Source organism: Leucopleurus acutus (assembly GCF_964270905.1).
Source record: "Leucopleurus acutus genome assembly, chromosome: 17".
NCBI lineage: Eukaryota > Metazoa > Chordata > Mammalia > Artiodactyla > Delphinidae > Leucopleurus > Leucopleurus acutus.
In genome coordinates this window covers 13390997-13418961 of record NC_139159.1, presented here as the reverse complement: position 1 = coordinate 13418961, position 27965 = coordinate 13390997, and the positions used below count along the sequence as shown (strand labels likewise).

At 42.5% G+C, this 27965-nt stretch overlaps 1 protein-coding gene across 5 annotated transcripts in view; it reads right to left on the bottom strand.

Moving 5' to 3' along the window:
* The window catches only part of PREX2 (phosphatidylinositol-3,4,5-trisphosphate dependent Rac exchange factor 2), a gene marked incomplete at its 5' end in the record, with an annotated part of 281893 nt that extends 254659 nt beyond the window's left edge, over window positions 1–27234 (bottom strand). For 3 of the 5 annotated variants that reach the window (XM_082858967.1, XM_082858971.1, XM_082858970.1), the window contains one exon: window positions 27094–27234. In XM_082858967.1, coding sequence (XP_082715093.1) covers window positions 27094–27234 — 141 coding nt within the window. The remainder of the gene's footprint in view (window positions 1–27093) is intronic. The other 2 variants (XM_082858968.1, XM_082858969.1) reach the window with 1 other exon arrangement.
* Window positions 27235–27965: the final 731 nt, after the last annotated feature.

Genomic DNA, 27965 nt, shown 5'->3' with positions numbered 1-27965 from the left:
TCTTAATGCTTTGCTCAGACACATGGAAAATACCTAGTTGACTGCTTTCATCCAAGTTAAATCGAACCTTTAACAATATCATTTCTACTACCACTATTCCTCATTACTATAGAAAATTGTTATTGGAAAACCACTGGATGAGATCTCCTTATAAATGCAGTCTCTAGCTAATTCCATTTCTCTTTAACTTCTTCAGTGTTTAGTGACTTCTTAGTTTTATAATTTTGTCAGCGTATCCCTTTTCATAATTCACTTTATTATCGGTACAACCAATATTACCTACTTTGTTAAACTGTTAGTATTTACAGATCTGACTCAAGTTTCTATACCTTCAATACCTTTCCAATATATGGCAAATGTTTCAAGAATTTTTCTCTACAAAGGGTGTTTTATTTATTTATTTAATTTATTTTTGGCTGTGTTGGGTCTTCGTTACTGAGCACCGGCCTTCTCTAGTTGCGGCGAGCAGGGGCTACTCTTTGTTGAGGTGCGCGGGCTTCTCATTGCGGTGGATTCTCTTGTTGTAAAGCATGGACTCCAGGTGCGCGGGCTTCAGTAGTTGTGGAACACAGGCTCAGTAGTTGTGGCACACGGGCTAGTTGCTCCGCAGCATGTGGGATCTTCCCGGAGCAGGGCTCGAACCCGTGGCCCCTGCATTGGCAGGCGGATTCTTAACCACTGCGCCACCAGGGAAGTCCCAAGAAAGGGTTTTTTAAAAAATACTTCTATACCTTAACATGATATTGAGTATGACCCACGCCAATTCATTCAACAAACATTTATGAACACCTACTAAGTGCTAGGCGTTGTTATGAGGGTTGAGCGGAGTAATAAACAAATGGTCATGACTCCCCTCCCTTCCCTTCCCTACTGAGCTCACTTTTCTAGTGAGAGAAGCAGCAGACACAAACCAACAAAATAATTAAGGCAGTAGCATGTCAGCAAGTGCTATAGAGAAATTAAAGCAGGGAAGGGGGATGGGGAGTGTTGGGCTAAAAAGGGAAGGGTTGCAACTTGGAATATGGTGGTCAGAGAAGGCCTCGCTGAGAGGTGACATCTGAGCAAAGACCTAAAGGAAGTGAAGGAGCTGGTATCTGAGATGAGAACGTGCTGAGCAAAGGGAACAACAGTTCAGAGGCCTGAGGCAGGAGCACACCTGGCGTGTCTGAGGATCAGTCAAAGGCAACTGTGATTAGAAGAAGGTGAGGGAAAGAACAGCAGGAAATGAGATTAGAGAGATAAAGGGGGAGAGAGCAGATCACAGGGTCTCCTGGGCCACTGGAAGGACTTTGGCTTTTCCTTTGAAGGATATGAGGAGCGTTTAGATTTAAAGCAAAGAAGTAAAATGACTTGACATGTTCTTAAAGAACTCCAACTACTGCACAAATCCCTGATTGTAGGGATGCAGGGAAGCCAAAGAGGAAGCTGCTGGATCAGGTGTGGTGGACAGAGTCGGCAAAAAGTGGTTAAAGGCTGGATGTTTTTTCAAGACAGAGCTAAAAGGACTTGATGTGGGCTGTGAGAAAAAGATTAAGCTGTGGTTTACTGATATGAGCAAGATCTCAGGAGGATGAGGCTTGGTGGGGAGAGAGTGGGATGTAGGGGCGTGAGGGGAGGTAGGAGATCATGAGTTTGGCTGCGGCCATGGTACGTGTGAGACGCCTATTAGACATCCAGGAAGAGAGGCAGAAATTCAAGGCTGAAGTTCAGGTGATTGTCAAGGGAATTAATGCAGGTAGAAAAGAGAAAAGGTCAGAGCAATGAATCCTGGAGTCCAGGAAAGATACCCTGTAGCTCCAATAGCTACATATCATGGCAAATTAGACCAAGCAGCAAAGGACACCAAGAGGGTGGAGCACAGAGTCAGGACGACAGTCAGGAGAACGTAGCAGCCTGGAAGGAAGTGTCTCAATGAGGGGAAGTAGGTGAAGTCAAATGAGGACTGAGAAACTGACCACTGGATTTGGCACCACGGTTATCACTCGTGACTCGGAGAGAGGCATTTTGGGTGGAGTGGCAGAATAACAGCCAGTAAGGTTACTAGTTCAAAAGAAAATGGGAGGAGAGTAATGTGAATTGACTTGTGTCTTCAGCCTAACTCTTCTTTCTGTTCTCGGGGTACGGTCATTGGACTCTGTTTTCTTCTGCACAATCTTGTCCTCTGTCACTTACCTTCACTTAACATAGAACGAGCCATCCATTTGGATTATCTCTACAATAACTAATCGTGACAATACTACTACTAGTCTTTGTGCTCTCCTTTATCACGAAGCACTCAAAGTTCACCTCCACTGTTGCTCCCCTGTGAGGAGACAGCACAGGGGAGATAAAATAGCACAGGCTTGGGAGCTAGGGCAGATGTGTGCTTTCTGGAAAGCTAGCGACCCTCTTTGAGCCTCCTTTTATTTCCTATAAAACTGGGAGGTTGGGCTTCCCTGGTGGCACAGTGTTCCCAGTGCAGGGAACATCGGTTCGAGCCCTGGTCCGGGAAGATCCCACATGCCACGGAGCAGCTGGGCCCATGCACCACAGCTGCTGACCCTGCGCGCTGGAGCCTGCAAGCCGCAACTACTGAGCCCCCGTGCTACAACTACAGAAGCCCACGTGCCTACAGCCCGTGCTCCACAACAAGAGAAGCCACTGCAATGAGAAGCCCACGCACCACAACGAAGAGTAGCCCCCACTCGCCGCAACTAGAGAAAGCTCACGCACAGCAACGAAGACCCAGTGCAGCCATACATACATACATACATACATACATACATACATACATAAAATTGGGAGGTTAATCCCTACATCACAGGACCCTTATGCAGGTTAATGATAATGGATATAAATGCCCATCATATGGGAGTTGCTTGGCACATACCAGTTACTTTCTCCTTTTCCTAGTAAGTAGTAGAAGGACCAGAGGTCAGGTCTCATTGTACCAACTAATCAATTTAACTCTCCCACTGCATAATACTTTTTCTTTATAAAGTATTCCTTTTTTCAAAGTTTTATGTATCTGGAGAAACAGAGTAAAGCAATGATGAAATAAAAATTCATATTTTAAGGCAAGACAAGAAAAATTTAATCAAAATTTTTTCTTTGCCTGTTTGGGCTTCCTCCCTCCCCTCTGGTGTTCATCGCGCATCTACTTTACACCTTGACCAGACCTCCCTAAAGGCGGAAATACCCGCAACCATAAAGATCCATTTTTCTCCTTCTGGCATCACACGTAACTCCTTAGAAGATGACATTCGTTTCTCAATCCTGTAAGGGGTCACGGTGAGCCACCACTCACCCTGTACGTGCAGATGTCTTTGGGAAATCTTACGTACAATGCCAATATATCATGTCCCTTAAAGACAGTGATTGGTGCAGAACAGACTGGGTCAGGCGACCTGGTGAGACAGTGGAAGCTCTTAGCTTGAAAACTTACTCATGAGTTTATTAACGTTACTAACTGTATGACTTATATTCTGCCGATTTTACAAGATTATTGTTTCTTGCATTACCAAATGTGTGACTGAGTTTCAGATAAAATTAACGATGATTAGGCAACTTGAAACAACTGACCAAATATATCGTCCTATAAGATCAATGACTGTGGTACTGTAACTCTAGATTTGGGAAGAAGCAACAAGAGGGACCCATTTCCAGGACCATAAAAGACTAGTATGACGGGTGGTGTAGAGGCTTCTGGCTACTACTGACATGTCCAAGTCCAGTAACAGCACACTGAGTGGCCCATCGACAAAATCCTCGCCTGACCTGGGAATGAGCATTCCTAGCACCATGGGACAAACTGGTCAAGAAATGCCTCCCAAACCTTGGTCAAAATTAAGACAGAGAGGGAAGGGATTGTGAAATACAGCATGTTGGGCTTCCCTGGTGGTTCAGTGGTTGAGAATCTGCCTGCTAATGCAGGGGACACGGGTTCGAGCCCTGGTCTGGGAAGATCCCACATGCCACGGAGCAACTAGGCCCGTGAGCCACAACTACTGAGCCTGCGCGTCTGGAGCCTGTGCTCCGCAACAAGAGAGGCCACGACAGGGAGAGGCCCACGCACCGCGATGAAGAGTGGCCCCCGCTCGCCGCAACTGGAGAAAGCCCTCGCACAGAGACGAAGACCCAACACAGCCAAAAATAAAAAAATAAATTAATTAAAAGAAGGCTCAACATTAAAAAAATAAAGCATGTTGCCCACCACCCAGCTCTACGAGAATGACATCATCAGCCCCTGCAGTTGCTGACCTACAGCACACGCTGGAAAGAATTCAGGGCGAAGAACTGGATGAGGCACCTGTGCTGTGGACAAACTGGCAGAACAGGCCGTCGGATACTTGGATGTTTTCAGGAGAAATGTTTTATGCACCTGGCTTCGGGCAACTTCCCATACTTAGAAAAGCACTAAAATCATCAACCGAGATGGCTGTTCCTCGTGAGTAGCAGCAACTTTCTACCAAGGTGTGTGCCTGACCGCAGGTACCCCCTTCGCCGAAATCACATATATACTGACCTCTCCCCTTACCTCTTTGGAAGTTCTCAGAACTCTCTGAGGCTCTGTCTCCTGGGTTATAATCCTCAGTTTGGCTCAAATAAAATTTTCCATTTCTTTCTTAGATTGACTGTTGATTAATTTTTTGTCAATAGCGTCCATGCTGAAGGGGACAATCAGAAAATCCCTCAACTGCAGAGAAAGCCTGTTCTGGCCCATGACTGGTCACTCTTCCCATTCCTGATCATTTTGACCAATTCAATAATGTCTTTCTTTCTAGTGATGCTTTTTAAACTACTCCACAGATGCCCTCCAATTCTCAAATCATTCTGTTTTCCTGTTTGTCATCTCAGAGCTCTGTCACTTTCCAGGGAAGCAAGCCAACAACTTACTCCATACTGATCACCTTTTTAGGGGCATTGGAAAAACATTACTTATCTCATTCTTGATTGATAACGTATGCTAATGCCATTTATTCATTTCCCTGTATTTCTCAACCTTACCTGCACGTTAGAATCAGGTAGGGAGCTTTTCCAAAATACTAATTACTGACTCTCCACTCTCTCTCCCCCCTACTCCAAGATTCTAATTAAATTGGTTGGGAGGAAGGCCGTCGTCCTATTCTCCAGTGGTTTAGTCTTTCCAACATTTGACAGGCGTAATGGGTTGGACTCTCCCAGTCCCACCTGTCCCCAGTAGAGCCATTCCTGCAATCCATTGCTAAAAGCCAATCCGCCAGATGACTGATCAAGGCTCAATGCTGTGACTCCCTTGCTCAAAAGCCTCCCCTAGCTCTTCACTGTCTACTAAATTAGTTCTAATCTACTTCTTCTTGCACACAAGGCCATCCACCGTCTGACCCCAGGCCACCTCAATCACTCGCTACTCCCCTACATCAGTCCTTCAGTGGGACCATTTTAATCACTGTTCTACAAAAGCAAAGCCATGGAATGAGGAGGCCTTTCCAACGATTCCCATCAGAAGTGTAATCTACCCCCGAAGCACAGGCCTGTATGCTCTGTTACTGGAGTGATCGATGAAAGAGAATCTGTTTGCATTAGGTAAAGTAGTATAAGAACGTAACCGCTAAGTAACTGCAGATAGGGCCAGCTGTGTGAGCACGTGGTGGAGGAAAAGGGCCCTGCACCCCTGCTCTGTCCTAACTCCCAAGGCTCTAGCTGGCTGTGCGCCTCACGCACGGCACAAACCGCTCACCATCTCGGAAGAGAAGACTAATTTCCTCTTGATTTATTTCATATCCCGTACGCTAAAGACAAAAGACGATTCCTTCTTGATCAAGAAAACAGGAGTTTGTAGCTACTAGTGTGAGCACTGTTAACTCCAGGTATTTTTGGTGTATGTTCCCAAACTGTCAGCCCAACCGAACCTCCGGAGGGGACTGGTGGGGCTGAGAACTGCAAAGCAAAATGCCAGCCTTCATTGGTAAATGAGTTCCATCAGAGACACAGAAGCCTGGAAACAGATTAGGGGTATTGTTATTTTTACTGGGATAGATAATCCCACGTCACTGAAAGGCTGATGATCATGACAGTGTTTCTTCCTATGAATAGGAATTGCTTTTGTTTGAGGTTTGGGGTTTTTTCATTCATTTTTGGTTTTGATGGGGGGGTGGCTGTTTGAAGACCAAACTGTGTCTGAGTCTTACACTGTTTTACATGAAATTTGGAGACTGGGATTTCAAGAAACAGATCTTAACCTCACTCTCAACAACTGCTGCTCAGACATAACACCATCAAGTCGGTCAACAAAGCCACTTTGCTCTGCATCTCCCAAAATGGAGGTGACTCATTTCTCTCATTATTTTTCCGAGCTTCCCGAATCTCTAAACAAATAACACAACAGTATAAACAATCAAGGAGAAGAAGAATTTAAGGTGATGGGAATTAGAAAAAACTGAACTACAGAAACTTGAATTACAGGGCATTAAGACGGAGTCAGGCTCAGATGATGGGCAAAAGGTCCTCCAACTCTGTTCGTTTCGTCTGGAGTCACCCATTCCACCTGTGTCCACCTGGGACCATAGGCGAACTGAAAGACAACCCTTTTAATGTTTACACAACGGCAGCAAACTGAACTTGCTGACCGAAATAAACAGCAACTTTCACACAAGTCGTCAGGAAAGTTTTCAAGCTTTTCCTAAGGGCACAGTCTCTAGATTAGACGAGACTTGATTTATTAAGAAAGGTCCTGGTGGCTGGTAAGTATTCTTCTAAATTACACAAAAATCGTAAAACATTAATAAAACTTCCTCGGTGGAAAATGAACCAAGGGAGCAACTATAAACCAACTGGCTCAAATGATTATTCTCATCACCTAAGGAAATAGGTTTAATAAAAGTAGTTATAATCTGCTTCTCCTCGGGTTACAAATATTGGTCCTCATCTTGATTATTATAGGATCGCCTGTCCCTCGGAAGTCATCATAAGCCTAAAGCCCGTACTGGAAGCTACCCTGTGATTCAGTGCCAGAGGACCCTGCAAGGCAAGGGGTAGGGGATGACCAGACAGCGTGGGAAGGGGTCAAGCAACAGGAACTACATTTCTCAAGTGTAAGGTGGCTGAGATCCCCCGAGGCTGCTTCCTTGGCTCTGTGTCACAGAGTGCAGAGACCTCAGCTGTGTTAACCCTCGACCCCAGTTCCTTGCATGACCCTCTGGCTTGTCCAGATGTTATCTTAGACCAAATTCTACATCCAGCCTGGCTTCCCAGTGACCACCCCCATGGCAGGCATTCGTCCGCTGTGCTCTTGAGCAATGAACTCCATCAGCGCTCAGGGCCTCCTCCTGGGACCCTGGGACTCAGGGCCCGGACAAGGACTGAGACACGGAGCAGAGGGAGGGGCAGAAAAATCCCAAAGCCCCCAAGGCAGAGCTACTGACGGGACTGAACATTGGTACAGCGTGATGTTCTATATCTGATTCTCTCCCAGGCACTGTATCTTGCATTACATCATTAGACAAGTCTACTTGCCTTTAAGCCCGCTGCGTATACTCTGTACTAACTCTTGTGGTTGGTCTGATACAATGGCTGTTACCGTTAAGGCGGACCGAGTCCCAGTTTTGTCAGCATCACCCCACACTCACAAAACCAGTGCCACTGATAAAGGAGAGATAAGAACCCCAAGTTTTTCCTTACTTTGAAAGGAAGAACTTGGGGTTTTCCTTACTAGGCAGACAATTCACAAATGTCACAAAGAAGTGAATGGAAAAGGTTTACACTTTCTGTGGTCATTGTGTTTGCACTTCCTCTTAACTTTTATGATGTATTAGCCATAGAATGGTCTCCAAAGAGAAACGGAAGAGGAAGGCACACAACCTTATCAAAAAAATCCAGCCAGCTCAATCCCTTCCCTCCAGTTACACTTCTGTGAAGTCGAAGATAATTATTCACCAGTTTCTATTCTGCAGTTGGTCGTGACGATAGTAATAAATCTATTTCCCTTCCTTCAAGCTATGGATTTCAGGGAACTAAAGAAGGAAGCCCCACAAAAGGCTGATTCAAAACTATCATTTCTAGAATGAACCCTGAAGAAAAATGTAGGATCAGAATCTGAGCTCCCAACTCTCTTGACAGCAAGGCAAGAAACAAGGTCCCAGGATGCTGACGAGAAAGGGAATATTTTCCACAGTCCTCAAGTGACCTCCTGCTCTCCCAGCCTCTGGCAGTGGTTCCCAATCACACTTCATAGGCCAGTGAGGATCTGCATCCAGCTGTCCACACTGCTCAAGGGAGTCCTTCCGTAAGGCCACCAGGGAGACAACACCATGGGAACAAGGACGGTTGAGGGTTGCCAGGTACATTCCTTACCTTCCTAGGCCCTCTCAGGAAAAGACCTTTTATCAGAAAAATGTATGGAAAGGACTTCCTACCTCAGCTTTTAATACATCTGAGGTCATCTAAGGTAAGGGTTAGAACTGACTTCAGATCATGCCGTGCATTAAAGCTCTCCAGCCCCTCAGCCCCCGTCCATGCCTCTATCCACTCGGGGCTAAAGGATGCTTCCTTTCCAGCAGAAGCTTCTCTGCCAGTGGAGCACGGCACAAAGCACCAGCTTCCCACTAACGCTGTATTCTAACATCGGCTTCAGTTCCCACCAGACGCCAAGCTGCCGGGACCTGAAAACCTATTGGCAAACACTCTGTCAGCTCCTCAGCGATATGGATACGTCACAGAGTGAGGGAGAAGATTTTGAGTTTGCACCTTCAAAAAACAGATGTTTATTATATTAAAGTTAGAGTACTAAACGGTGACAGCAAAAAATTACCCAGTTAAACCCTTAAGTCTTCGAGTCACCATGCTTTTGCTAATCTGTTCTGTTAACTCTATCAGCAATGTATAACTGGGTGGAATTTCACCACTAAATTACAATTATATGGAGGAGTGAAAACAAGTGACCTGATTAACACTTGGCTCTTGAATATTGCCTATTAAGGTTAACAGTAAAAAATAGAAGTTATTTTGAAATATTTTTAAAGAAGGACACTACATAATGATCAAGGGATCAATCCAAGAAGAAGATATAACAATTGTAAATATTAAGGCACCCAACATAGGAGCACCTCAATACATAAGGCAAATGCTAACAGCCATAAAAGGGGAAATCGACAGTAACACAATCATAGTAGGGGGCTTTAACAACTCACTTTCACCCATGGACAGATCATCCAAAATGAAAATAAATAAGGAAACACAAGCTTTAAATGACACATTAAACAAGATGGACTTAATTGATATTTATAGGACATTCCACCCAAAAACAACAGAATACACTTTCTCCTCAAGTGCTCATGGAACATTTTCCAGGATAGATCATATCTTGGGTCACAAATCAACCCTTGGTAAATTTAAGAAAATTGAAATCATATCAAGTATCTTTTCTGACCAAAACACTATGAGACTAGATAGCAATTATAGGAAAAGATCTGTAAAAAATACAAACACATGGAGGCTACACAATACACTACTAAATAAACAAGAGATCACTGAAGAAATCAAAGAGGAAATCCAAAAATACCTAGAAACAAATGACAATGAAAACACAATGACCCAAAACCTATGGGATGCAGCAAAAGTAGTTCTAAGAGGGAAGTATAGAGCAATACAATCCTACCTCAAGAAACAAGAAACATTTCAAATAAACCACCTAACCGTACACCTAAAGCAATTAGAGAAAGAAAAACAAAAAAACTCCAAAGGTAGCAGAAGGAAAGAATTCATAAAGATCAGATCAGAAATAAATGAAAAAGAAATGAAGGAAATGATAGCAAAGATCAATAAAACTAAAAGCTGGTTCTTTGAGAAGATAAAGTTGATAAACCATTAGCCAGACTCATCAAGAAAAAAAGGGAGAAGACTCAAATCAATAGAATTGGAAATGAAAAAGGAGAAGTAACAACTGACACTGCAGAAATACAGAGGATAATGAGAGATTACTACAAGCAACTCTATGCCAATAAAATGGACAACCTGGAAGAAATGGACAAATTCTTAGAAAAGCACAACCTTCCAAGACTGAACCCGGAAGAAATAGAAAATATAAACAGACCAATCACAAGCACTCATATTGAGACTGTGATTAAAAATCTTCCAACAAACAAAAGCCCAGGACCAGATGGCTTCACAGGTGAATTCTATCAAACATTTAGAGAAGAGCTAACACCTATCCTTCTCAAACTCTTCCAAAATATAGCAGAGGGAGGAACACTCCCAAACTCATTCTATGAGGCCACCATCACCCTGACACCAAAACCAGACAAAGATGTCACAACGAAAGAAAGCTACAGGCCAATATCACTGATGAACATAGATGCAAAAATCCTCAACAAAATACTAGCAAACAGAATCCAACAGCACATTAAAAGGATCATACACCATGACCAAGTGGGGTATATCCCAGGAATGCAAGGATTCTTCAATATACGCAAATAAATCAATGTGATAAACCATATAACAAATTGAAGGAGAAAAACCATATGATCATCTCAATAGACGCAGAAAAAGCTTTCGACAAAATTGAACACCCACTTATGATAAAAACCCTGCAGAAAGTAGGCATAGAGGGAACTTACCTCCACATAATAAAGGCCATATATGAAAAACCCACAGCCAACATCGTGCTCAATGGTGAAAAATAAACCATTTCCACTAAGATCAGGAACAAGACAAGGTTGCCCACTCTCACCACTACTATTCAACATAGTTTTGGAAGTTTTAGCCACAGCAATCAGAGAAGAAAAATATTCCTATACACTAATGATGAAAAATCTGAAAGAGAAATCAAAGAAACACTCCCATTTACCACTGCAACAAAAAGAATAAAATACCTAGGAATAAACCTACCTGAGGAGACAAAAGACCTGTATGCAGAAAACTATAAGACAGTGATGAAAGAAATTGAAGATAATACAAACAGATGGAGAGATATACCATGTTCTTGGATTGCAGTAAACAACACTGTGAAAATGACTATACTACCCAAAGCAACCTACAGATTCGATGCAATCCCTATCAAACTACCAATGGCATTTTTCACAGAACTAGAACAAAAAATTTCACAATTTGCATGGAAACACAAAAGACCCAAAATAACCAAAGCAATCTTGAGAAAGAAAAATGGAGCTGGAGGAATCAGGCTCCCAGACTTCAGACTCTACTACAAAGCTACAGGAATCAAGACAGTATGGTACTGGCACAAAAACAGAAATACAGATCAATGGAACAGGATAGAAAGCCCAGAGATAAACCCACGCACATCTCGTCACCTTATTTTTGATAGAAGAGGCAAGGATATACAATGGAGAAAAGACAGCCTCTTCAATAAGTGCTGTTGGGAAAACTGGACAGTTCCATGTAAATGAATGAAATCAGAACACTCCCTTACACCATACACAGAAATAAACTCAAAATGGATTAAAGACCTAAATGTACAGCCAGACACTGTAAAACTCCTAGTGGAAAACATAGGCAGAACCCTCTAAAATATAAATCACAGCAAGATCCTTTCTGACCCACCTCTTAGAGAAATGGAAATAAAAACAAAAATAAACAAATGGGACCTAATGAAACTTAGAACCTTCTGCATAGCAACAGAAACCATAAACAAGACGAAAAGATAACCCTCAGAATGGGAGAAAATATTTGCAAATGAAGCAACTAACAAAAGATTAACCTCCAAAATTTAAAAGCAGCTCATGCAACTCAATATCAAAAAAACAAACAACCCAATCCAAAAATGGGCAGAAGACCTAAACAGACATTTCTCCAAAGAAGATACAGATTGCCAACAAACACATGGAAGAATGCTCAACATCACTAATCACTACAGAAATGCAAATCAAAACTACCGTGAGGTGGGCTTCCCTGGTGGCGCAGTGGTTGGGAGTCCGCCTGCCGATGCAGGGGACACGGGTTCGTGCTCCCGTCTGGGAGGATCCCACATGCTGTGGAGCGGCTAGGCCGCTGAGCCTGCGCTTCCGGAGCCTGTGCTCCGCACCGGGAGAGGCCGCAGCAGTGAGAGGCCCGCGTACCAGGAAAAAAAAAAAAAAAAAACTACAGTGAGGTATCACCTCACAACAGTCAGAATGGCCATCATCAAAAATCTATAAACAATAAATGCTGGAGAGGGTGTGGAGAAAAGGGAACCCTCTTGCACCGTTGGTGGGAATGTAAATTGATATAGCCACTATGGAGAACAGTAGGGAGATTCCTTAAAAAACTAAAAATAGAACTACGATACAACCCAGCAATCCCACTACTGGGTATATACCCTGACAAAACCATAACTGAAAAAGAGTCATGTACCTCAATGTTCATTGCAACTCTATTTAGAATAGCCAGGACATGGAAGCAACCTAAGTGTCCATCTACAGATGAATGGATAAAGAAGATGTGGCACATATATACAATGGAATATTACTCAACCATAAAAAGAAACAAAACTGAGGGACTGTAGTGAGGTGGATGGACCTAGAGTCTGTCATACAGAGTGAAGTAAGTCAGAAAGAGAAAAACAAGTACTGTATGCTAACACATATATATGGAATCTAAAAAAAAAAAAAACAAAAAGGATGGTTCTGAAGAACCTAGGGGCAGGACAGGAATAAATACACAGACGTAGTGAATGGACTTGAGGACAAGCTGGGATGAAGTTAGAAAGTGGCATGGAGTTATAGATACTACCAAATGTAAAATAGCTAGCTAGTGGGAAGCAGCCGCATAGCACAGGAAGATCAGTTCAGTGTTTTGTGACCACCTAGAGGGGTGGGATAGGGAGCGTGGGAGGGAGATGCAAGAGGGAAGAGATATGGGGATATATGTATATGTATAGCTGATTCACTTTGTTATAAAGCAGAAACTAACACACCATTGTAAAGCAATTATACTCCAATAAAGATGTTAATAAATAAATAAATAAACAAACATTTTTAGACTTACAGAAAGAAACATGAAAGTAGTGGATTCCTGCATTTTCATCCTATATAAAATATCAAAAGACACACAGATTTTTATTCCCCATCTGCTTCATTCACTCTCCTTGCCATTTAGAGTAACTAATATATTACACATTTTACTCATTTCTCCTGTATCTCCTGGATTGATTGGGAGCCCCATGAAATTAGGAATTTTTAATTCTTGTCATTGATATATCCCCTGAACCAAGAACAGTGATTGCCACACAGTAGGTGCTCAATAAATAGTCCCTGGAACATTAAGAATCAAAATATCTAGACTCTGTGGTTTTAAAAACAATTACTGGAGAGGATAAATCATAAGGCTTATCATATTAGAGCTATTATTTAAATTGACCTGACACATAAGCTATACTATGCTGAAAATAAGGTTTTTCACAAATTAAACAAGTTGGTTTTGTAAACAAATTTAAAAAATCACTCTGATTCCATCCTCTGTTGTTCTTTTTTTTTTTTTTTTTTTAGAATATTCTGAATGTCATTTATTGAAGTATGGTGCTATACAACATTATGTAAGTTACAGTGTACAGTACAGTAATTCACAGTTTTTAAAAGTTATACTCCATTTACAGTTATTATAAAATACTGGCTATATTCCCCATGCTGTACAATATATCCTTGTAGCTTATATTATACCTAATAGTTTATACCTCTTACACCCCTACCCCTTTATTGTCCCTCCCCCCTTCCCTCTCCCCACTGGTAACCAATAATTTGTTCTCTATATCTGTGAGTCTGCTTCCTTTTTGTTATATTCACCAGTTTGTTGTGTTTTTAGAGTCCACATGTAAGTGATATCATACAGTATTTGTCTTTCTCTGTCTGACTTATTTCACTTAGCATAATGCCCTCCAAGTCCATCCATGTTGCTGGAAATGGCAAAATTTAATTCTTTTTTATGGCCAAGTAATATTCCACTGAATATATATACCACCTCTTCTTTATCCATTCATCTGTTGATGGACACTTAGGTTGCTTCCATATCTTGGCAATTGTCGATAATGCTGCTACGAACATTGGGGTGCGTGAATCTTTTCAAATTAGTGTTTTGGGGTTTTTTTGCATATATACCCAGGAGTGGAATTTCTGGGTCATATAGTAGTTCCATTTTTAGTTTTTTGAGAAACCTCCATACTATTTCCTGTGGTACTTTTTAAGTTCTGTATTTATTAAAAAATTACTGCAAATTTCACTTAGACATTAAATACTAAAAACTATAATATCATAGAATTGAATTTAAAGTCTGGCAGGCTGGAAAATAATTTGTAGGGAGAATATATAACACAACAGAATAAAGCTATTTTTTTCTTTAAATCTTGTTAGCAGATTTTCCTTTTTAAAAAATTTATTCAAACATCCTGGCTGACTATCTGGATCTCTCCTAACATTTGCTTATGTTTTCCTAATGCCACGAAAGTTGAATCTGACCTAAATCCTCAACTACAGAAATGTGTATGTTTAAAATTAAGAATCCATTCAAGTATCAACCTAACTCTCAAATTTTCTGACAGTCCAACTGATCACGTTCCTTATAACTAGGTCACCCTTAAGTACAAACTAAAAAAAAGGGAAGTAAATCCCAAAGAATATTTGCTACTCTCAAAAAATTTCACCATACAGAGAAGGTACAATTTATATGTGAGGAGTATTAGCTCACTGAAAAATGTACAGGAGAAATGTCAACTTCTCATATTTCAGTAGAAAACTATACTCATCCATCCATAGCATGATTCCCTTTTGGACTCTAAGATTATACAATTATACGGTTGTACTAATTGTCCTTGGTAGAAACTAAGGAAAATACCCCTATCTAAATAACAGGGCCTATCTATCAAACTTCATTCTGTGACTACCTGAAGGCCAGTTACCCTCCCTCATCCAACCCATCAAAAGAAGTAGGCTTGGCAAACAAAACACTCCAGGAATAATGATCATTTAACTCTGGGGATTCACTTCATTTGTATTTAAATTGCATTAATGCTTTCTACCAATGTGATCTATACAATATCCACTGATTGCCAAGCAGTACATACATTTTGGAGACTAGAAGGGGTGTGTGTGTGTGTGTGTGTGTGTGTGTGTGTAAAATTGACACTTGTCTCAAATATTTTATGATATAATCATATATGGAATAAAACATGAGCTATATTTAACGCTATCTATATTTAACTGCTTCAAACCTGCTGTGAAGTACTAAGTAAATAAGCACATAGAGATCCCAACTGACCCAAAAGGAATTCAATTAAACTGAAACTAGTCTCAGTAATAATGTATGTTACCAATGCCAGAGCGAGAGCTGTCTATTTTTTGAAGGTCATTGCATTTCCTCACTTCTGTGAGGGAAACTCCTGACTTCTGGGTAATCTCTGGCTCCTGAGTGCTTGCCTGGCTCTGACCCCTGTCTTGGGTTGACAGTGAGCTTCTGCTGCTCGCTTGCTCTTGAAGCTTTGCCTGAAACGAACAACTGTTCCTTCCTGTCTTTTAGCCTCTGTGTACCTCCGGAGTCAACAAGTTCTGTGTCCCGGTCCCAACACCTGCCTTGGTTTTCCTAGTCCTGATTAATCACACCGCTCCCACCATCTAGAAATGCCCAGGCCAGCGAATCACCAGCAACACAATAGATCTGCTCAGAATCCCCACTCTCCCACTTAGGAGCTCATCAGGGTGTCCTCAGGTGTGAGTTACAAGGATATAAACCTTGAAGGGAGTTGTGAGTTACACAGGAATATGCAGTGCCTGACACGAAACAAACACAGAATAATGATTTCCGGATTATCCTGGGACTTTTTTTTTTTGTCAGGGGGAGACTTCCAAAAAATTTTTAAAGCACACAAAATCTCCAAATCTCTCAAATTCTTCCTGTAGTCAAAGCCAATGGGGGAGGGGGGGAACCTTTAGGGAACCCTTACAAACATATGTAAAGAGATACATATATAAAATATGAAACGGACTTCTATATGGGCAAGAATATATCATTTTAGGGTGAAATAATCCAAATGGTATTTTAGTACAATACGTTCTTACAGTAAAGGAATCCAAGAATTAACATAAGTGATTTTCTGAGGAATGAGCCTACAGTATCACTGACTCCGAAAAGGTGGCAGAGACTACTCTTTGTCTCTCAGTATGAATTCTCCACTTCTTAATTTTAGTATAAAACACCCCACATCTCAGCTGTACACATGGCTGCCCAACTAGACACTACATTTCCCGGCCTCCCTTGCAGCTGATTCAGCCGTGTCATGTTCTGGCCAAGGGGATGACAGTGCAAGTGATGTGTGGAATGTGTCTCCCACCATCAGTCCCTCTGGGGCTGCAACATGAAAGTGGTTCTGGCAAGCCAACTTCAACCATATGGATACTGGCTCTCTGTCCTACAGACTCTGATTTAGTCGGTCCTAGGGGACGGTGGAGCAATAAGATAGAAGGACCAGAGAGGTCTCTGAATGACTTGATGGAGCTGAGCTGCTCCCTCCCCTGGACACTGTTGGGCAACAGTATTGAAAAATTAAATAACCAGAGCGCCAAGAGAGGATGCAAGAAAGGCATGCTGATTACATACCACTTCCATATTCACACATCATCCTTCTGTGTTGTTTAAACTACTGTTGTTGGGCCTCAGAGAAAGCAGCTGAACAAACATCCTTATAAATATATATAATAAACACAAAAATTCTGGCCTTCCGGAAAAAGAATTATAAGTACAGGCTTAAAAAAAAAACTGTTCTTTTTCTAAAGAAAAACACGAAAATATACCAGTAGAAAAGAAGAGAGCAGAGTTTTAGCATAATCCTGGGAAATCATTGCTGAGCTAGAGAAGATTCATTAAAGAAAAACTACAAATAAATTTTAAATATTAAGATTACTCTGTTTGACAAGACAAAGGCAAAAAAATATATTAAAGTTTGCCAATTTGTTAATAATTTGCATAAATCAATAAGAATTTGGAAGCAAAATGTGAAGTTTCAAAAAAATGACTAGGACAGCGTTAGATACAATAAATACTGATTTATCTTATGGGCCTATTTTTGATACGCTACAGGTTAGATTTCTTTAATAAAGAAACGACTCCATTTTTGTTCCTCTGTCATCCTCAACATGTGACTTCTATTTCATGGTCCAAAATGGCTGCCCCATCCCTGCCATCAACACCTCATACCAGCCAGGGAGAAGGGGGAGAGTGCATAGTCTTTTGTTGTAAAAGAATACCTTAGAAGTTACCCATGCTGCTTCTGCTCACAATCCGCTGTCTAGAACCAGAACCAGGACACATGCCCACACTTAACTGCAAGGGACGCTGGGAAATGTAGCCTTAAGATGGACAATCATGCTAAAACTTTTATTACTACAGAAGAAAAAAATAATGGATATTGGAGATAATTAGAAGTCTCTGCCAGAGTTCTCATTATTAAGAGGGACAAGAAAAATTGAGATAAAGGTGTATCTAGAATATTCCAGAAAATGTGTGAAATGTAAAATATATAAATAAAAAATATTTCTATATATATTAAAGTTATACAAAGTAGTCAAACATGACATAGATATACAGTATATAAAATGGAAGTCCCCTTTACTCATAATTTCACCTCTGGGAAAATAATGAGTTATTAAAATAATCTTGGAATGTGTGGGTGTGGGACTAACGTTTAGGTGAAAATGTCGTCTTTCCATAGCTCTTCCCCTAGTGTTACTGACAGAAATAAAACTTTGGAATGTGAGATGTCATTTTTGGAATCCTAAGATTTCTTTCTTTGGGGCAATAGTCTCAAATAAGAAAAAAAACAAGAAACCAAGGGAGCAAGAAACTACGGCCAAGTGGAGGCATCACAAGGCGCGGAAGGAAAACATCAGTGTTTCTTGCATAACCACTGAAAATGTGTCACCATCTATAAAGCCTCTCCTCCTGGCAAGAAGACAAGTTAAATAGATAATTAAACTCACAAAAGTGGCAAAGCAAAGTCAAACATAGATATCAACCCTCATTTGAACTTCTCAGAGAAACGAAGCTTTAAACTGAATAAAAATGCTTACCCATTCATATTCTATATTGCTAGATTTTTGCTATAAACTCGGAAAATAGTTTCATACCAGTATTCTAAATTTAACCAGCTGGAGTCATTTCTTAAGTATTATACCATTTAACCTTTTCAAAGGAAGGGCTTGCCTTTTCATGGAAAATATGCATTTAGCATTAACGACAGAACATAATGTCCTTGGGCTTAGATATTCTCCAATGAGATAGGTCCTTTTCGTACACTATACTTAGCTATACGGCAAGGCTAGAATTAAAAAACTAATTATTCACAGATTCAAAGTCTGAAATCATCTATACTAATCAGAAGTGTTTAAATATCAGAACCTCAACGTATCAATTTTCTTAAAATCACAATCAGTGAACTCATGGATCAAATGCAATAGTTCATGAGAATGGGGAAAAAATTAGGGAAAAAATGTTTTTATTAGATGTGTCAGGATTTGAATGATTTCACTCAAAACCATAGGAAAAGTGACCCAACCACACTTTCAAGCAAAGAAACATTTACTAAGTTGAGAATAATAAAAATGCATCTGTTATGAAAAGTAAATATTATAAATAAGATTTTTAAAGAATTAATAAAAACAAGAACACCAATTTTTAGGTCAAATAGGTTATACCCCAAACTCAAGCATAACAATCTTATTTGGTATTAAAATATAATGCCAGGTATGGAGTAAAAGAACACGCAAAAGACAAGTACTAAGAAAAAATGTAATCAGACTAAAATGTTGTCAGATAAACCAGTGTTTCTTGTTTAAAAGTGTGCACAATGATTGCTATGTGCATTAAATGTAATGCATAAATTTTATACAATTTGTGTCATGATTTTAAAAAATGATTATGTCATTATTTCCAAGATTTGAACCTAGTCATAACAGAGGTAATAATAAATCAGGGGAACTTACTTCCCTCTTCTGACTTCTAAATTTGTACGTTGCATTTTAAAAAGTCACATTTCACACTTCACAGTTCACCTACAGAAGCTGATTTAATTTTAGGCCAGCCCTGTGAGATAGTATCGAATGTGTTTTTCAAATATGCAAGGAGGCACAAAGAGGCTAAGTGAGGTGCCCAAAGCTACACTGTTCGTAAATTTCAGAGCCAAGACTTCAACCCTGGGTCATCAGGCCCCCTAACCTAAACCCATGCTCTATACCGTGCTCTTCACCCCACTGTCCCAATGCAGGAGAGAGAACTGCTGGTGAGCTGTCACAGGGAGATGCAAAGGCCACCCCAGTAGTCTCCGAAAGGGCTAGACTAAAGAAGCAGCGGAATTTTAAAAATATACGAGAGACAGCTTGCTTGTTCTTAGGCTCTGTCATGACATTTTGCTGTGGGTATGTTCCATGGCATACCACGGGACATACCAAGTGCCTTCCTTACCTCCCAGTGCCACGGGGACTCGTGATTTACCAGAAGATTCATTTGACTTCCACAATGCTCTGCTACAGCTGCTTTAGTTCCCTGTATTTATCTATCGTCTCCTTCTCCTTGGCTATACTCATCTCCCTCAAACATCCCTAGACAAAAATTATCCCTTTATGTTAATAACCTATTTCTCCCCTTGCATTTATCACCAACCTCCTTGAATAGCTTTTCCATTCGTCTTCATCTCCTCAGCTTCCACTCATGTCATGTCTTCCAGCTCATTCTTAGGCTTCTGCTCACACATGCTCCTGAAGCCAAAACCCTAATGATGTTCTAATTGCCAAATCCAGTGGCCTCTTCAGTCTTCACACTACCTACTTCTGTAAAACTCTGAGAGTTGAAAGAAACCTTTCCTCTGGCAACTAGATCCTTCCTTGGCTTTCAGGAGATCACTCTCTCCTGGTTCTTTGCTTCAACCTTTGACAGCTCAGTTCAAGTCACCAGGGCACTCTCCTCTTCCCCTAAACTTTAAATATCAGCTCCCTACATCCTACTCTTGGTTAGCATGTTTTCTTCCCTGAATTGCTCCCCTGGTGCCATCTCATCTACCTGATGGCTTCAATATATATGATTAGTTATCAATACTTTGTAGATCGCTAAATTCTTGCCTAAGTTCCAAATTATTATCTTCAAAAATCACAGCAGAATTTGCAGCTCAGCAAGTTGAAAACCAAATTCACTCTTCTCCTCCTCTCCACACTGTTCTGCCCCTTGCATTCCATTTCTGAACTAATGACACACCCCATCCTATCTTCAAACTAGAGGCCACCCTAATGTTCTCCATTCTACTTAAACCTCCACTTCTGAGTGAACGTAAATGCTAAAGGTTCTACCCAAGAAATGTCTCGTGGTTGTTGGGTGTTTGACGTTTTGTGGTTTGGTTTGATTTTGTTTGCGTTTTCTTTGGGTTTAGTTCTTTATCTTCATCATCGTTTCTACCTTAGATCAAACATTCCACAGTTCTTACCTGGACCAGTGAAATGGCAGAAACTCCTAATGGGTAACCAGACTTCAACTTTTGCTCCTCAACCCTGCTGACAGAATTCTCTTGCCAAGAAACATAACTAATCTCAATAAAGACTACTCATTTTAATGTCATCAAAGTATAACACAGTATAATTATGCAGATGAAACCTTAAGACTAAAGACACATCCCTCTGTACAGAGAGTCAGTTCTAGCCACATGATTAACACTCCAAACATCAGAATTATGCCAAGAGCCCCATTTAATTCACAGTATGTTTACTACAAGAGTCAAGGCATCTTAAGGGCTGCTTCCTGACACCACCCTCATGAATACACACTCAGGCTAACGACTAGAAAAACAGAACCCAGTCAAGTCAGCCCAGGAGTAGTGCCCAGTCAGGGGGATCAAACAGGAGCTGTCTTAAGGCTTAGGATAAAAACAGGGCAGGGTCTGCAGACCCTGAGAGCAAGATCACTTTGCTAGGAGCAGAAATCTGTGTTACACAACTAGACGATGTTTGTGTTTTGTGTCGTTTCTGGGATTACGGGTCTGTGCTCCCTTTAGTAAACAGTAACAACTTTTTGAAGGTTATAACCTGTCCCAGATTAAGATGAGCATGTGGATGACCAAATAGGCAGTGTAGGCTGAGGGCCAGGGAGGTGGCGGAAATAGAGAACGAGCAGAAGGAATCCCAAGGCCAAGTGCAAAGACACAGATTCAGGGAGTCTTGGCCTGGCAGCTTCTTCCCGTGAGAGACCCCCTTCCCAGTGCCAACCTTGGAGGTCTCAGACTTGTTTATTACTATTACTTATTTTTTGGCTGCATCGGGTCTTTGTTGCTGCACGTAGGCTCCTCTCTGGTTGCGGCGAGCGGGGGTGACTCTTCATTGCGGTGCGCGGGCTTCTCATTGCAGTGGCTTCTCTTCTTGAGCGTGGGCTCTAGGCACGCGGGCTTCAGGAGTTGTGGCTTGCGGGCTCAGTAGTTGCAGCTCGCGGCTCTAGAGTGCAGGCTCAGTAGTTGTGGTGCACGGGCTTAGTTGCTCCGCGGCATGTGGGATCTTCCCGGACCAGGGCTCGAACCCGTGTCCCCTGCATCGGCAAGCAGATTCTCAACCACTGCGCCACCAAGGAAGCCCTCAGACTTGTTTATTATTAATAAGAGAGCAAAGCGTCCCCTCACAACTGATTTCCCATTGGCTTTAGTTGAAGTCAGAATTCTTAAGAATGGAACTCTTCTCAAACTGGCCTGAACTTACCTTATCTCCTACCAAGAGCCGAAAAGCATACAGAAGTGTTTATCCCCGTTAATGAAGAATGTTTCAGCATCTGGAGCATGTCAGGGCACGCCAGCACCCCCGGGCTGCTGTACCATGGTCACCCTCAACGCGGTTACTCTCTCAGGAGGGATCATTCTCTTCCGAGTCCGGCACATTCCTCCTCATCCCTCAGGAGCCAGCTCTATTATCACCTCTTCCCCAAACTTCCCTCGACCCCAGGCTGAGGGTGTCCCTTGACGCCTCCCTGACACTTTGCTTATTACTCTATCATTTCACCTCCCACACGGCATTGTGCTTATTTGGAGACTGAAGGTTCGCACTGCAATGTATGACTTTGAGGGGGATACAGATCAACCCATAACGTAAGCCTAAGCATAATGTGTTGAATCTATGTATCTTTCCCTAGAAACGTCGGATCATGACTGAAAGCAGCTGTTTTTGGATTCATTCGAACCCCTTTGTTTGCTCCTGCTTTATTTGTCCGTTTGTTTTCTTGAGCACCTGCTATTTACAAAGCGCCGTGATGAGGCCAAGAAAAGCGTACAGAGGAAGTAAATGCATCCCTATTCTCTCAGAGCTTACCATACAGAGGAGGGGTTTTTCTAACTGTTTTAACAATAACACAAATCGGAAGGTGGGGCTGTGCTCGGAGATGCCAGGGTGGAGGGCCTGAAGCCACACAGTTCGGCTCCTCCGACCTTTGTGAGGACCCCTGAAGCCAAACCCCAGAACCCAGAAGCTCTCAGGAGTACCATCTGAAAGAGCTAAGAGATGCACACACATGAAGCCAAGTCAGATAAGAAACATGCAGTTGCTCAGTATACACTGTAAAGCACCGTACTAACTCTGGCTGTCGTCACATAGAATGCAACCTGCTGTCACTGTCTTGAAGCCAAGATTACCATGGGAAGGGCCAAACTGACCAAAGGGAAACACACAGAGAAGAATCAGAGACTCAGAGACACAGAAAAAGGGCAGAGGAGAATATAATAGAGACAAAAATCAGACACTCGGCATGGCCAACACCTGTGGCTCTGTATAGCAATTAGAGACAGGACTCAAGATTCTGGGGTATCTGAGGTCAAAGCTCAGACAGGTAACAAATTTCTCAATTTTTTACTTACAAGACACATAGCTCAAAGTTTTTGTCTTAATGTGCCCATAACAGGGAATAACCATGCTTTCTGATTTGCCAGGAACAATCCCAGTTTACATCTGTTTCCCTGTGTAATTCTTAATAGCACACCCTTGCACCCTCACAAGTGTCCCAGTTTAAATAAAAATTACACGATCACCCTGCCTCAACGCCACTTGCCACAGTGAAATGTGTCTACACAATTTTCCAGGCCTGGTGCAAAATTCAAACGTGAGACCTTTTATTCAAAAGGCAAGACCAAAAGTGCTATTAAAGGTACTGAGGTGTAAAGCTGGGTTTTTTTCTTTTGTGTATCTGCTCTGCTCACACCCTGTTGTCCCACTGGACTTCACTTGCAAAGCCCAAGCCCAAGTTCAAAGATAAAATGAGCAAGAATTGCAAGACAGTGATGGCAGAGCATCAAACTAAGCTTGAGGTCCTTCAGAGTGGGTAGCCCTGTGCGACTGTATAAGATGCATCCTTGAAATCGGCCCTGGTTGGTCTTTTCTCCAGAAAACCAGTTACCACCTACGACTGTCCAGACTCTGGACATCAAATACTGGAAATTAGGTCCATAAAATCATTTCTTTGAGAAAAAATGTTTTCGAGTACTCTAATGAAGAATTTCATATCCCAAGCAAAACAAGAACATAAACAAATTCCATCACTGTCTACCATTTTATCTACAACCTAAAAATAATGAATCCAGATAATGTCCACGGTCCCAAATGAAAATTTAGACTACAATGAACTGAAATAATAGTGTGTTACAATGTCTTTAATACCTCGATGCCAGATTTAAATCATGTTTCTCTTTTTTTTAAATAAATTTATTTTATTTATTCATTTTTGGCTGCATTGGGTCTTCGCTGCTGCGCGCGGGCTTTTCTCTAGCTGCAGTGAGCAGGGGCTACTCTTCGTTGCGGTGCGTGGCCTTCTCACTGCGGTGGCTTCTCTTGTTGCGGAGCACAGGCTCTATGCAGGTACTACATGTTGAATTTAAAGCTTCTTATTACATAATACATATGTGCCTGAGTGAAACTTAAGTAACTTCCACTGTCTATACAGACCCAATGGAAAAAAAACAGAATCAGAAATTTACGGATCATTGAGGAACTGTCCTTAAAAATGGGTGGGAGGTTTAGAAGATGGATGAATTCACTGATTGCTCCATTCCTTCGTTCAGTAAGCATTTCTTGAGTACTTACAGTGTCACAAGCACTACACAAAAGTCCAGGGAAACACAGACGAGTAAAATGTGGCCCTGTCCTCAAGAAGCTTCCATTCTAGAAGAATGAGACAAAAGGAGACAAATCCTGCCTATGCCTGCTTTGGTGCCATGGAAGCAGTGACTACAGGGAAGAGTGGGTACCGAGCAGTGAGCACTCCAGCCTGGGCAGGAGGGAGGATGGGATCATGAAAGTTCTACTGAAGGAGATGAAGAGCCTTGAAATGCCAGTAGGAATCCAGCAGATTGCTATGCGCTACAGAGGAGCAGAAGAAGAGGGCTGAGGGACTTCCCTGGAGGTCCAGTGGTTAAGACTCCAAGCTTCCAATGCAGGGGACACGGATTTGATCCCTGGTTGGAGAATTAAGATCCTGCATACCGCACAAGAGGCCTGAGAAAGCCTGGCACATGGGAAGAGCGCACCACTCTAAATGACAGCAGCTTCAAGGTCAGAGCCTTGTTCAATCTAGAAGTGTGTGCCTGGGTGGTGACTAGAGAGAAGGCGCATATAGATCATACATATTGATGCATCTGGGGGAGGAAAAAGGCAACATTCATGGACTATCTGGGGGTCGGGGGATGAGGGGGGAGGTGCTCTCTCTTTAAAAGGCCAAAAGTTGGAAATGAGAAGAGAAGGCATCTTATTAAAAAAAAAAGTTTTCCCCTCAGGCCACATGATCATCTAATCAAGAGCAGTAATACAAACTGTTTGCTTCTTTATGGGCCTGTAAGTAAAAATAGGTTCTCGGTAAAACCAAAAATATGTTTTTTCATCTCTGTAATAAAGATAAGAATTACCTTCACCCATACTGATGACTTGAAGCACTGGCAGAAATCAAAAACAATGACTAATCTAACAAATATTTAAATTTGACTTAGGAATTCATTATCCAATTTTTGCAGCAAATTTACCACTGCACTTATTTAATACTACAGGTATTTTTTTAAAAAAATAACTTCTTTTGTTTGTCTGCATTTCTGACCATTCCCTTAGGATGGATTCCTAGGAAAGGAATTACCAGACAAAAGGGTTTGAATATTCTTAAAGCTCTTGGTGCATATCAGTTCAGGATAAAATTAAAACTACATTGACTCTATCCACTGAAGGTAACCACATAAAATAAGTGAGAATGAAATGTTGCTATAAATAATACCCAAAAAAGAAAATCTAATAATGTATTATAAGTAGATCTTAGACTCTGAACGTTTATAAGACTAAAAGGAAGTCAGGGTTAACCCTTGTTTCAGAAGACTTTCAGGCCAATTAGTGTTTGTGTGTGTGTGTGTGAACGTGTACACAAAAAATAGCAAATAAAGAAAAGGAAAAGTGGAAGAGTCCATAATTTCTGAATGAGATAAGAATGAAATCATAAAATGATCTTCTTGTAAAGAGTAAAATGCAATTTATTTTATACCTCCCATAATTTCTGACTTAACTCTATACAGAATTACATTATCAATTTTAATAATCAGGTGTTAAGATCAGAGGAAAAACTGATGTTTTAAATAAAGATCAACAAACTGGTTTTTAAGGTAGGTTAGGTTAGCTGTCTATTTCTGTAAATTAGGACTTTTTTTGCTCAGTATTTTTTCATACACCTCCTGAAAGGAGTAACTAATGCATCTTGAAGAGTCACCCAGATTCTTCAAAAGCCAAAGGACCTGGTCACCAGCAAAGTTTCATGAAAGCCAAATCTGAAGCTATGAAAAGTCACATTTCCTTAAAAACATGCTTTTTTGACATTGCTGCATGGAAGTGTACAACAATTCTATTTATCACCAATTACCAGTATATTCTCAAACACCCATACCTTTCCAAAGAATGTGGCCCCTGGGGGCTCAAGTATATTGATTTTAATCTGAGACGTCAACCAGAAGCCAACCTGTGCATCTCACATCCCTCGAGACAGTGTTCTTTCCTTCTTGCCTGAGCCAAGGAGGGAATTTCATGACTTTCAGCAGACAGCTCACCTCTTTTACAAAGCTGAGCAGGAAGTCTGGCCTTTGAGACATTCCCCTTCAGACCAAGGGGGTATGGAATAGGGTGGTGGAAAGAGGAAGTTAGAAGATTTGAGGGAGATTTTAGCAAAGGCTAAAGGTCCTCAGTCTCTGAATGATGCTCTCCCGCGCATCTGGGCAGAGAGGAACCAGCCCTCAGATTCTGTCTTTGCAGCGGCGAACAGAAAAAATTCAACTTTTGAGTGACGTCTAAGAAGTTTCCTTCACTCAGTTTTGCCCCTCCTGGCCCTCACATGAATGAAATATTTTCAATGCAGACTTCCAGTGAGTCAAGCTGAAACTCTGAAACAAAGTTCCTGCGAGTTCTACGAAAGCTTTAAGTGGCTGGATGGGAGTTTTATTCTGCTGCTTTCCTGGGCTCAGTGTGAACACGGGACCCGGGAGCTGAACCCACGGGGGCGGGGGATTTAAACAGCAGATTTAAACCCCGGGGTTGGGGTGGGGGGAGCAGACAGGAGGGCGAGGGTGCGGTGAGCACTACACGTGGCTTTCATATCCAACAGCTGCTGGACATCATAACCCCGCTGCCCGCCGCACCCCTCACCAGAATCCTATGCTCCAAAGATTATTATAACTAAAGGGACTTCACTGCCATGTAATCTGAATTATGAACTCAAGCTCCAGAAGAATCAGGATATTTTTTCTTTACCTGTAGGTACCTGAATGTAGCAGACAGACTTTTAACCACCCTGCCAGAGTCTTCAAACAAAATCCCCGGGAAGGAAGACAAGGGAAAAAATAAAAATAAAAAAATTACACGACGCACTCGAGCAGACCAGGGAGGGGGGTAGAGAGGAGTGAGGAGAGACGGGGCAGCAGGGATTCCCTGAGACACAGCCTTCTCCCACGCGAGCTAACTTTTCGCCCCGGCCACTCGGCGCGTCTGCAGGCATTAAAAATGACTCCCGCCCCCGGGGACCCAGCGTCGGCGCGCGGATTCGGGTGCCCGCGATGCCCGGACGGGTCCCCGGTCCCCGCGCAGACAATGCCGCGCGAGCCGCCCGCGCCCCGTGTCGCCGAGAGCCCCTCACCGACACCAGGAACTCCAGCGTGCCCACGTAGTCGCGCTCGGTCTTCTGCAGCTCGCTGAGCACGCACACGCGCAGGCGGAGCTGCTTCTCCAGGTCCCGGGCGCTCTCGGCGCGGCCGTCCCCGCGGCTCTCGTCGCTCATGGTGGGCGCCGTGCAGCCCGCCGCTGCCCCGGCCCCGCGCGGCCGGCAGGGAAAGTTGCCGCCTCCGCCGGGTCTGAGGTGGGCCGGGCGACTTTACGCGCCGTGGAGAGGCCGGGGCGGGGGCGGAGGAGGGGGCGCCCGCCGGGAGTCGGGCGCGGGAGACTGGGGGCTGTGCCGAGGCCACTCCCTCCCGGGGGATGGGGCTCCCGCCCGGGACCTGCGCACCGCGCCCCGCGGCTCTGGCCTCGCACTGCCGGGGCTGGAGGGGAGGCGGCTCCGGCAGCCCCAGCGGTGACTTGGACGTTAATCAAATGCTTTGTATCCATGTGACTCCGACCCTTTACCCTTCGCCAAATCTCAGGAAAAAGGAAGCACAACCCTGGGGAAGTGTGTTGCGTGCCAGCTAACTAAACACACACACGCACACGCACACACATGCACACGCACAGTCAGCGCTGGAGATGGAATTGGAGATTCCCAAACCTAGGAGGACAGACTCCAAGACACAGCTCGAGGGTTGCTCCTGTGACTCCCGCCTATTGTTTAGCTTTCATGTGTTCTGTACAAATCCCGAAAGCAAAGAAACAAATCTCCACGGTTACATAACTCACGGGAACAAAAACAACCATGGTATTGACCCTCCCGTCTTTGAAAAGAAGCACACTGATTTTTGGTTTTATTCAGGCACAAAACAGGTTTGCTTTTAACCCCCCCACACACACACCCCACCC